Here is a 13,035-nt window from a genome sequence, read left to right on the forward strand (position 1 = left end):
AACTTAAATCACTAAGATGTATACTTTAAATATCTTATAATTTTATATGTCAATTATACCGCAATAAAGCTGAAATTTTTTTAAAAATGAAAAAAAAAGAATTCAATACAATTTCCATCTAAGTGATACATGGGTATGAGGGAAAGAAGGAGAAAGAAAAGAACATTTCTGAGTCTCAGGGAGACTGGATAGGATATAAATTTAGTTCAAAGGAACTAGTGCATACAATTTGATACCTCACTACTCATGTCAGAAGCCAAAGAAGCTTACATTTATTCACTGTCTCACTTAAGGTTTTAACCCTTCCTTGGCAGGCAAGCAAAGTACAGCAATCCTAGTTAAATAAAGTACAAAAGGCAGAAATATAAGCAACAAGAGCCCTATAAATTTGAGGTACAAAAACAGAACTACATCCTGTCCCTTTTACCTCTTAAGGGTACTCTCTGATGAAAAGGAGAGCGAGCTGGCTGTCTGCACGGTACAGTATGATGGCCAGGAGTTGTCCCTGCAACCTTTTCTGCATAACCAGAGAAAAGCACAGGACAGGGTAAGCCTCACATGTAGGTTTCTAAACTAGACAACAATCAAGATCTAATTATATAATAACCAGCATCCACCTTGCAATCATATCATTATTTATTGAGCCTTACTTATAACAACATTCTAAGATGGTGGCATACCAGAATCATCCATCACAGCAATAGCTTGCTCTGCCTTATGCTGCAGAGCAAGAAGAGCAGCTTGTCGTCCCTGCAGAGCTCTCAGCTGCTCCTGCTGCTGTAACATCCTTTTTAATAAATCATGTTGTTTCTTCAAATTTTCTATCTCTTCCATAGGCTCCTGCTGAGGATCTCTGGCCTGAAAAATAAGACCAACAACGCTTATATCTTTTAAAATCCATGTTCCTATTTCAACTACCGATGGCAAGGTACATACGTAGATAATAAATTAGTATTAAATATACAACCCTAGATACAGACTTGAAAGAAAAAGAGAAAGAGGAAAATGATGACACAGAGACAGCCTGTCATGTTAAGAATTAGATAGTTAGGTAATTTCAAGGTAAAAGACCATATGCATATGCTTAGCATGAAGAATTAACAAAAAGAAAATAGAAGAAAAGGCATACAAAAAGGAAGACAGGAAGGCGCACACACACACACACACACACACACACACACACACACACACACACAAAAGAATAAGGGATCCAGAAAAGGCATACAAAAAGGAAGACAGGAAGGCGCGCGCGCGCGCGCGCACACACACACACACACACACACACAAAAGAATAAGGGATCCAGACCAGGCCTTACAGAAAAGGAAGAGCAGATCATACCAGGCTAATGCCCTAAAAGTAGCCCTGGAGAAAGAACAGACTAAAAAACTCTTCTGCCCCATTCCTAGAAGTGATGTTTAAAAACCAACAAAACAAAAACAAACCAACTATTTTCTAACTACGGATGGAAATTTTTAAAATATACTTTTTATTTGATTATTTGATGTGAAAGGCTTTAATTTACTTGCATCACTTTATATTATCATACAGTAAAAATATTATCTTTTGCATCAAAGATATCATTACTATTTTTTCTTTCAAAAGATGCTCATTTAATGCTGAGTCTGAGGACATAAATTACTTTGAAATTCCCCCCAAAAGATAACATTTTGCCTAAAAGAGGAACAGATTAAATAGGTGCCACTTACAAGGAATTATAAAATTTTAAATGTTAATCTTAAAACTATTCAAGTGTAACCCAACCAGAAAAAATAAAGTCAATTAATCAAAGAGAGAAAGTTAAATACAACCTGGAAACAATAAATAAGACAAATTATGCATGAACTGTATACCATAATGGTATTTTTCATCACTGATTTGCCTTTTAAAAAATTCTGTATCTTAAAAGTTTAATGATTTTAGCTAATATTTACATAAAATATTTCTATTAACTTAGAAATAGTCAATTTTAAATTTGCATTGCTACCAAATTGGAGACTTTAAATGAATGATCTCCCCTGGCTCTGACCAAAGTTAACAAGGAAAATAAACCTCAGTGATTTCTTTTCAAAGTAAAAATGAACTGATCTCTCCCTATGTACATTTGATTCCAAGAAAAATTATGGAGAACACAGATGGCTCCAGAGAAATTCTCTTCTGGGTAACATTCCTTAACAATACTTTGCAAAAACCTCTTCTCTTTACCTCCCCAAGTAGGACTCATTAGTGTTGTAAATAAGAATGAGTAACTGTGATAACTTGGCAAGCAATAAAAATAATTACATGGCTCAGAATTAAGAACTCAAAGAAAGGAAGCTCAAATAGGAAGTAGAAGACTACAGTTAGAATGTTTGATGTAGGTATCAGAGAAGCCAGGTCAGTGCTCTATCCAGGACTGGCCAACTAGACTTTATGAATATGGAGGAGAAATAATGTACCTTGGTTAAGCTAGTATTTACTGGAGACTTTCCCATAAACTAAAGCCATTTTCAAATCAAGTACAATTTACCCAGTTCTCTCCCATCTTATACAAGTGGAGTTACCTAGTTAACATTACATCCATTCCTATGAAAATTCATCTTCTTAGTTCTTGCTCATTTCAAGACTATTTACATCTTGAAAAAATAATTTGAAGGGTGAGAGATAACTATCAATCTGAGATAGGTAGCCATCTCAGATCTGATCCAAATTAATTTCATCAAAGTCACTGGTAAAATATAAAACCAAACCCAATCAGGTACAGATTTCAGTGGAACAACTTGGAGAAATCTCTCCAGGTTGACATCAATCAAATACTCCAACAAAGCATCAGTGATAAATGACTAAGAAGAGAAACATTACACAAATAAGGCAAAAAGTCATCTAGGAAAAAAGAAAACCATCAAGAATGCATTATCTCCATCTAATTCATAATCCTCCCATCTCAAAAATAGTTTAGACCTCAAGCTAACCTTAAAGCTATCTAATTTTGAAGAACTTACTAAACAATTTAATATTATGGTTTCTTACCCTTTAAAATGCAAACTTTTAAAAAGAACTTTAATACTTGTTAGTCACATTTATTTGCAAAACTTTGATACTCTAATTATAAAGAATTCTGAACTTCAGATTTTTCACTAATCCAAAGATGAATTCCCAACAATTTTTGAAATTAGTGGAGTTTTATTACTGCTTAATAACTTTTCCATCCACATAAATAACATTTCAGACTAATAATTTGAAAAGATGAACTGAGGGAGGTGGGTGGAACTACAATCAAATATAAAGAAAGGGAAGATGAGAAAATGGTAATAAAAATACCTGGGGATAAAAACATGGCAAGAAGATGGTACATGGAATAGAAATCCAAAAAAGGAGGCCAGGACTATACGCATCCTTCAAACACATATTTTCATTTAAACGTTTTGAGTCACTTTCAGTAAGTACATTCTTAGTTTACAAATTAAAAAAAATAATAACTTAAGCATGAAATCTCGAGTTGCATACAGGTAACACATTTCAGAAAACCCTAAGTCTTCCTTTCCTCTACTCAACTGATATTCTTCCAATAATTCTTCATGGATCCAAATATATTTTTATGGCTGAAAAGTACTTCAGTTAATATGTATTCTAAGTTTTGTCATCTGAAAGGTGAGAAACTATAAGCCCAGAGAAGATAAAGCTGTGATTTATCCAATATCACAGTGAGGGGAAATCAGATTCCTAAGTTCTAGGTTAGTGTTTTTTCACATCATACTATCTGCCCCAAAATTACATCCATAGACTATGTCTTCTGTATTTAAAACTATCTCTGAAGAAGCATAGTCTAGTTTGGGAGACAAATCTAGCCCACATGAAGTAACTAGAAATGATAAAAACAATAGCAAAAAATGAGTAGATGGTATTTTTAAAAGCTTATGAATGCTCTAAGAGCTGAGATTAAGCGTGGGGGAAAGATGAGTATGGGAAAACAATGAGGGCATGGGTATTCAGGGAAAGCTCTTTTTAAAAATTATGCAACGTCATCGTGTCTATAAAATATTTCATAAAATGGACTCTGCCCTTGTAGGCAACTCAAGAATATCAATTATCTCCTATCAAGCTGCAACTCACAAGGTTGCTTTAAGCTCTGAACCTCAGTTAAGACACCAACTTTTTTCCCTAGTCTTCTAACAGAATACTACATTTTGAAAGGATGTTAAGGAGGGAATGAAGGTAGGTGGGGAGAACAACAGATTCTGCATAACAGAGAAAGAATAAAGTCAGTCAGTGGGAATTAGGGTTTTTTCTAAGAAAATGAAATCATTTTATGAACACAGTACTGATAGAATTACCCTAGGATGGCCCAAAGAATCAAAAGATTAAAAAGAATCAAATCAAAATAAACTCCAGAAAGAAGTTCAAGAGAAAATAATATTTATAAGGACATTATTCAAAGAAACTTAAAACAGAAAAGTGGTTTTTAAAAGCAAACCTAATGCCTTAGGGGAAAAAAGTAAAACTGGAAGATGCTATGCTGTAGTAACTGTCAACTCAAGTTCTGTTTGTCACTATTCAGAAGACTTAAGAAAGGAACATTAAGTTCCAAAGGATCTATTTCCCCCCATTCACTTTCTCTTCTCCAATGCTAGTAGTTTTAAAAATAATCAGCTACTTTACTATTCTGTTGAACTGGGACACCTTTTGCTTAACACTTTATAGTAAGATCACTATAGCTGACTTCAAACTATATCTTCAAACTTGTGGGAGAGCGGGGAGACACCATAATATCTAGAGGTTAAACTTTGTCATTTTTAAACGCCACAAAAATATAAAATATGTACATAACAGAAAGGAAAGCCTAATCCTAGGTAAAAGCTAGTAATAAAACATAGGAAATTGGTCTTATCTATACTCAATTATTAAAATAGTACTTTACTCCTGTCAAATATGAGCACTTTTACAAATGCCATTTTTTTTCAAACTGTTTTAAGTGGAACTACACAAATAGTTGTCTTTAAACCTTTCCTGAGTGTCTTTATGCAAATCATGGAAAATTAAAAGAAAGAACATTTACAGCAAACTTTGGAGAAAAAAGTAGCAAAAACATCAGGAAACAAGTCAACTGGATAATTTTTTTAAAAACAGAATGGAAGAAGGGATTTCCAATGGGAAGAAAAATATAAACAAAAAAACACTAAAAATATTGGGTTGGTCAAAAAGTTCGTTTGGGTTTTTCCATAGGATGTTAGGGAAAAACCCAAACAAATTTTTGGCCAACCCAATATTTCATTATTAAAAAAACAGGAAAGCTAATTGCTTGCTCTATTTTTTCTTTCTTTAATGAATGACTACAGGAAATAAGACAAAACTTAAAAATACCATGTTAATCCATGAACACAAATATCAGAAACAAAAGGCAACTAATGGTCAAGGTTTAAGAATGTGTTATATTTTGAGTTCTCAACAGCAAAAAAAGGAAAATGGATTAAGTTTCAAGTCCTTTGTTAATACAAATTAAAAACAGCTGCCACACATAATCCATGGAGCGGAGAATAAGAAAGCAGAAAAGGAAAAAACACTAAGGGACAGCATTTTACTAATGCAAATTACAGTACAATTAACCATGTTAACATACATATTTAAAAGTTAATAGCAACAACAAAAAAGAAAATAAAGGAGAGGAAATATGAACAAAAGAGGTGCTCATTTAGAGACTTCCCAAGTTAACATTGTGAAGTATACCTTTGAGGGAAATCCACGTTTTCGGCTATATTTCCTATTAGGCCTCAGTTCCCTGTCATTCTGAGGAGGTCTGTCACCTTTCCCTTTTGGACTTGTTGTAACGTCAATGTCTGAAACCTGTTCTTGTGAAGCTGAATTCCCTAGTTTGTCCTCAATGCACGGCCGAATTCTCAGACTAAAAGATGCCTCCTTTATTAAATAGTGTAACATATTAATTTCTTAACACAAACTCCTGTTTAACATATAAGCCAGTCTTGTAAATAAATATAAAAAATTACAAGTCCATCTTTCAGAAAATCAATCCACCCTCCCCCAAGTGGCAATAAAACTTTAAGTTAGACTTTTAAATTCCTATAGACTAGACTCTGGGCTTATTATAATTAAGTGAATATCATATCCTAGGCAATAAGCTATACAACAATTGCTGAAGCATATTTCAACATTTATTCTGCTGTTATTAACTTTCAAAATTTCCTGATTTAATGATATGAAAGAAATTCTCATCATGGGGAATACGATACACACTAGCATATAAGTTATAATAATCATCTATATCATTTCCCACTCCTCTCCAACAGAATTCCTTTACCGACATGCCCCAACCCTTCCACTTCTGCTGGAATGAAATGTGCGAAAGAAATTAGTCCCAGCACCACTGTAAATAGAAAAACAATTTCCCCGCAGTAGAATCCATTCTTCAACAACCATTTGGATCAAGCCCTCTGAGCATCTCCTGGTGGAGATAATGGAGAGAAAAAAAATTCAAATTTCCTCTTCAAATCAGGAAGGGCAAGGAAGAGAAAGGAGGCAGACAGGAAACTATGCAGGTCAATATTAAAAGGAAACAAACCCTCAAATTCCTAATGCTGAATGGTACTTTGGAACATACCTCGGACACAAAAGATACACGTGGCTATCCTTTCACAAGAAAGGCATTACTGATAACAGACTTTCAAGTTTACTAATGCATGGTTGTAGGTTCATCTGCTAAAATTAAAATGCTTAAAAGTATACTAGTTTCATACTAACTTCTACGAACTAAGTTTATTTTATAAATCTTTCCTCAAAGTTCTGTAAATTTCTGATTATTTTTCCAAAAGACAGTATTTTGATACATTCCATTTTGCAGAGTTAGAATTTATAGTATTTTTCTCACTGGAATAAATCCCAAAGTAAATGCTACCCTGTCCCATTTTCATCTCAATTTATCAGTCGCCTGGTTTTGCTTCCGTTCTAAGCTAGCCTGAGAAATGAGAATCCTAACAGCCTTAAAATGGTTCCTCAATGGGAAATTAACTTGGTGACTTTTCCAACAGACGACGTGCTAAGCAATGACACTGTACTTATAGCTCTTACATCCACAATGAATTTTAACTTTCCCAATGCTTCTTAAAATGAGTAAAGCTGTGCTTAATGAAACAAACTAGAAAAACCAGGTTTCTGCAAATTGAAGATCAGATATTATTAGATTTAATCAACCATTAAAACTATTTTTAATGCTAATAAATAAAACTTTTAAACTTCCATGTTCAAAAAGAATATATACAGCATTAACAATCTGAGGGTTTCTTCCCTGAGATAAACTTTTCATTAAGGAATGCCTACAAAAATATCATCGTGAAAAATGGGGGAAAACTTTATATCTTCATTTCCAGCACTTTAATTACTAAAAAGCCGCTTACCGTGGTATCTGAAGCCTCAGACTGCACATCTATGTTTAGCGATGTGCTCTCAGCTACAGAACCAGATCCCACAGCTGAATCTATAGTCCGAACATCCTCCTCCTCATTTTCTCTAGCCTGAAATATTTTAGCGGTATAAATCATACAACTATTAAAAAGGGCAATAAAATGTTATAATGGATGGCACGATTTTTTGAAAATATATTAACTCCTCTGGGGTGGCATCAGAGTGTCATCAGTACATGTACACTGATATACTACAAAAATAACTCAATACGTTATTTAAAGGGTCCAAAACTTACAAGAATTTTTTGGAGAAATTTCATATATGACTTTTCTTGTTCTTTAAGGTGATCTATTAGATGAGTAAGGCGCTCAACATTAGCAGATCTTTCATTTTTCTCTACAAGATCTTCCCGCATGGAACTAGCTTTAGTAATATAGTCACGAATCTGAACAAGCCTGCTTACAATCTGCAAGGGAAATATTTGGGGTGGGGGGGAATTATAATTATAGATTTTAATTTCAAATAACTAAAGATACTTCTAGGTTTATTGTGTGAATTCATACATGCAAAAGATCTGAATCAAATTTAGAATTTAATCAAAACATAACAGGCAATACTAACAATTCCAATTACTGTTAACTTAAAAATTTCAAAATGTGTTTTAGTTTCATTACTTGGGAACTTCATTTTATAAAACTGCGTATCAAACATTTATATAAATTTCTCTACTGTTTATATATTTTATAAATAAATTTTAAAAATTAAGATACTTTGAAAAATAATTTTTTCAAAAAATTATACAACCATTTAAAAAAATTTCTACAGCAATCTATTAATCACATTGCTCCCAATTGCTCTTCACTAAAAATTAGCAATACAGCATTTGGCAGATGAACAGAAGTCTTAATTTACCTTACTATGCCATTTCTACAATCATTTTGGTAAAAAGAAATTTACACCATTTTGAGTAAATCTGAGATATTAATGAGAAAGGTCAGAGAAGTACTTTAATTCTACCTAAAATTCCTATGTGCATAACCCAATATTTTTTTTAAATCTTAATGAATCTACTTTGAGGTTTATGAAAGCAAAGAGCAAAAGAAAGAAGTTTTATCACCTGGCTGCTCTCCATTGCAGGCTCTCCTCTCCCATCTTCTTCAGAGACTTGACAGTTTTGCAAAAGGTCATTACTTAAAGCAGAAGCAAACAACTCTTTACATTGTGCTGATCCAATCATTTCTCTCTTTTGAGGATTTACAGCAGCATCTTTGCTCTTGTTAGTATTAATCTGCATAGGCAAAAAGTTGAAGGGCTTTCGGTTTTCACTAAGCTGACGTTTGTTGTTAGCAGCTGTTGCTCTACCTTGAGAATCACTTCCAATGCTTCTCTATATATGAAAAAGAAACCAAATCCCACAAACATTAATCTTTCAAAATTAAAAAAATCCAATGTTCTTAGTTTTACCATCAGATATTGATTCACAAGGTGCATATAAACAGATTTGCTGTAAGGTTCAAAACAGCTTCAGACCTACAAAATTCTTTTAGTAAAATATCAAAATTCAATTATCACATCCTAGGCCTCATTCTGTCAGACAATTCAAATGATGAATATGAGCAAGACTAGTCTAAATGAAGTAGCAGGATTATGAATCATATTTATAACTCATATTGCTAGTCATACTTGATCACAGAATATAACATAGGCTTTGGACCCAATGAATCAATGTTAATTAATATGAACATCAACATAAAGATGTGTCAGTGCAGGACTTCCCTGGTGGCACAGTGGTTAAGAATCCACCTGCCAATGCAGGGGACACGGGTTTGATCCCTGGGCCAGGAAGATCCCACATGCCACGGAGCAACTAAGCCCATGTGCCACAACTTCTGAGCCTGCGCTCTAGAGCCCGCGAGCCACAACTACTGAGCCCGCGTGCCTAGAGCCCGCGCTCCTCAACAAGAGAAGCCACCGCAATGAGAAGCCTGCGCACCATAAGGAAGAGTAGCTCCCGCGTGCCACAACCAGAGAAAGACCACATGCAGCAAGGAAGACCCAACGCAGCCAAAAATAAATAAATAAATTTTAAAAACAAGATGTGTCAATGTGAAGCATTGTCTGATAAAGTACTCAACTCAGTGCCTGGCATACAGTAAATGCTCAATAATTAACACATAGGTGACTAAATGATATATGATCATCACCATCATACCAGACTTGAATCTACCTTTATGCATATTTGGAAAACTTATCTCTATGAAGTACAGATGTGACAGTAAAATGTTAAGAGTTCATTATCATTTCTACTTGCTTTTAGTTCTAAACTTGATTTCAGTGATTATAAATACAAACAACTGTTTTATTCTAAACTTGAGATAAGCCAGCACATCCCACACTTAACAAATGACAAATATTCTAAACTGGATATTCCCTTTTGCTTAACAGCAATCTTACTCAGTTACTAGCATGCATGATTTAGTTTCAAAATGAAATCATTTAAGTTAGTCATACAGTATAATAATAAAGTCCCAAGAGACTTGTCCTCAGCAAGTTTAGAAATAAGGACTTTATTGCCCTCCAAAGAACACAGTACCATCACAATGGATTAACATTCTCTCCATATGCACAGAAACTAAGAAAAAGGAAATAAACAGCTCAAATTTATTAAGACAAACTATTTAGTCTTTTGCCAATATTTTCCATAGTCATAACTTGATTTTTAAAATAATTTACAAACCTGATCTAAATCACTGAAGTTTATCCGCTGTTTAAGTTTCTCCAATTCTGCCTGCTCGGGAACAGACATCTGCGTCATGTATCTACTATGCGGAAACGTATGTGGAGTCTTCGTTCTTCGCCTTCCAACTCCTGGCGATGACTCCGGAGAAATATCATTAGTTACCCTTTTATCACTTTCTACACCAAACTTTTTCTTATTCTTTTCTGATGATCTATTTGCCTTCTTCTGTTGGCCACCCCAATCCTTTAAAAAAAAGTACAGGCAAAGGTTAATCTGGCCTCTATCAAATCAGGAAAATATTTTGGTACACTTAAAAATTTTTGGCCTTAAAATTTTAAATGACAAACATTTTTCACATAAATATATAGTCTTAGAGACAATTATTTACTTGTACTAACCCATTTTCCCTCCACTACACCTAGCCTAAATTTCAAACTGTGCTGAAATTATAATTATTCAGAAAATAATTACTTTCCTATCATAGGTCATTAACAAATACAAATACCCAAACTCCAAACCTAGCGTCAGTCTGAATATTTTCAAAAGCGTTTTTAAAAATGGTTCGTTACTATTTATAAACTGAATAGTGAAATAAATTATATATATCTTTACTGGCCTCCTTTAAAGTCAGTATATATAGGTAGACAGATCTGGAATCAACCTGTGTTCTAAAGCAATTATTGTTATAGGAAGAAACGCCCCACTGTGTGACTCCAGGCAATTTATTAAACTTCCCAAGATCTGTTTCCTAATCTCTAAAATAGTGTCACCTTTAAAACACGATTAATAATAACATACATAACGGGAGGGTGGGACAAACTGGGAGATTAGGTTTGACATAAATACACTACTGTGTGTAAAGTAGATAGCTAGTGGGAACCTGCTGTATAGCACAGGAAGCTCAACTCGGTGCTCTGTGACAACCTAGATGGGTGGGATGGGGGCGGAGGAGGGAGGTCCAAGAGGGAGGGGATATAGGTATACATATAGCTGATTCACTTCATTGTACAGCAGAAACTAATACAACATTGTAAAGCAATTATACTTCAATAAAAAAAATTTTTTTAAGAAAAAACGTACATAAAACAGCTAGCACAGTGCCTAGCATATAGTAAGCAATAAATATAACTATTATTTTCTATAGGCAACAATGTACTACATGATAAGGTCTAATATGAAATGACAAAAAATGCTTAATTATTTTTTTTTCTTTTTTTTTTTTTTTGGTACGCGGGCCTCTCACTGTTGTGGCCTCTCCCGTTGCAGAGCACAGGCTCCAGACGCGTAGGCGCAGCGGCCATGGCTCACGGGCCCAGCCACTCCGTGGCATGTGGGATCTTCCCGGACCGGGGCACAAACCCGTGTCCCCTGCATCGGCAGGCGGACTCTCAACCACTGCGCCATGAGGGAAGCCCAAAAATATGCTTAATATTTTAACTAGAAAACATTTTTATTTACTTAGCTATACTCACATAACGCATTCAACAAAAAAGATATAAATTCCCACTTTATCCATATTGGAAGAGTCTTTTAGTTTTACTTTAGTAAAATCTTTTGGGATAGTTTTCTCTTTTATAATAAAACTCCTTTCTCTACAAACTGTCCCTCCACCCCAATCCATTTGTAGGTGTTCCTGCCAACCTCTTGTTCTACTTACCCCACCCAATCCTGGCCATATATGACTGGAAAAGAGATGCATATCTAATCCAAATTGGGATAATCATATGTTAAAATTTCAAATTGGAACTAAGAGATAACTAGTCAGTATATAATTGCAGCCATAGCTGAAAACTTTAGAATGAAGGGGCAGCCATAGTATACCACATGGACCAGAGAGGAGAGAAAACTGGTCTGTGAAAAGAAGTTGTGTTAAGCAGAGGCACACAGAAGCAAAGAGTCAGCGTAATGAAAAAGTAATTCTTGACAACTTTCTGGTTGCATTTTCTAGTCCCTTCCTAAAACCCAGCTATATTCTTTTAAGTTGTTTTCCATAAAACATCTTTATATCCTTGTAATAAATCTCCTTTTTGGCTTAAGCTAACTCAAGTTGATATGTTACCTACAAACAAAAATGTCTTAAAGTAATATAACAAATAGCCCAGGGTCATTTAATATCTTGGACAGCAAGAAAAAATGTGTTTTCAAAGAGTTTCAGTGAGTATGACTTGGCTAAGTCAGGGGAAAGTTGCATTCTAACATTAGCAGCCAACGACACACCATCAATAGTAAGATATCCTACCATGTTGTTGAGTCGGTCATCAACACCCTCATTGCTCCAGTTTGGTAAATCCTGATCATTCATGCCTTCTTCAAAAGGACCTCCTCCTGTGGCCATACTGGCTTTTATAATTAATGTTCTGCAAAACAGGTAAAAACTAACTTTCCTAACACATAAAAACAAATTGTAATTTAAATAATTCCATGAAGCTTAGCAATATGAAAGAATATCAGAAAAGCTGATTTTATGAAATAAAAGAGGCACTGTCAACTACACATCACAGACGAAATGATTTAGCTGCCATAGGCATAGTACGATTAGCATGCATTAAGTAGCCAAAGTGATGGGGAGGGGAAGAAAAATATCAGAATATCCACTGTGTCAGCTGGCTTGCATACTTTAAGGTTATTCAATTTAATTTATTCAACACAATCCTAAAAGGTAGAGTAATCAGGTAGGAAAAAGTTATTAATAGCTAGAACCAAAACTGCTCTTCGAAAAGAAACTAATACCCCCAAAGACCTGGGCATTTGTTTTGTGTCAAAGATTCAAAGAAGGTAGAATGGCTCTGCATGGAACATGAAGAAAGGTTTGGTCTTAATGGGAAGGTAATGGTAAGCAAGATGAAAAGAAAGCAGCAAGAGAGAAACAGGACCAGGTAGGTGAAATGGCCGATAAAAACCAAGA

General features: G+C 34.6%; 1 protein-coding gene across 21 annotated transcripts in view; it reads right to left on the reverse strand.

The window, feature by feature from the left end:
• PCM1 (pericentriolar material 1) overlaps positions 1-13,035 on the reverse strand; it is a 113,870-nt gene that overhangs the window by 89,778 nt on the left and 11,057 nt on the right. For 9 of the 21 annotated variants that reach the window (XM_082680271.1, XM_082680257.1, XM_082680275.1 and 6 more), the window contains exons 3-9: positions 12,370-12,487; positions 10,128-10,373; positions 8,508-8,777; positions 7,686-7,856; positions 7,384-7,500; positions 681-858; positions 428-517 (exon numbers count right to left, since the gene is read on the reverse strand). In XM_082680271.1, the coding sequence (XP_082536397.1) occupies positions 428-517; positions 681-858; positions 7,384-7,500; positions 7,686-7,856; positions 8,508-8,777; positions 10,128-10,373; positions 12,370-12,465 (1,168 nt within the window). In that variant the 5' untranslated portion in view covers positions 12,466-12,487. The remainder of the gene's footprint in view (positions 1-427; positions 518-680; positions 859-7,383; positions 7,501-7,685; positions 7,857-8,507; positions 8,778-10,127; positions 10,374-12,369; positions 12,488-13,035) is intronic. The other 12 variants (XM_082680276.1, XM_082680265.1, XM_082680277.1 and 9 more) reach the window with 3 other exon arrangements.

The sequence above is a fragment of the Grampus griseus genome (assembly GCF_964374135.1).
Source record: "Grampus griseus genome assembly, chromosome: 21".
Taxonomy (NCBI): Eukaryota; Metazoa; Chordata; class Mammalia; order Artiodactyla; family Delphinidae; genus Grampus; species Grampus griseus.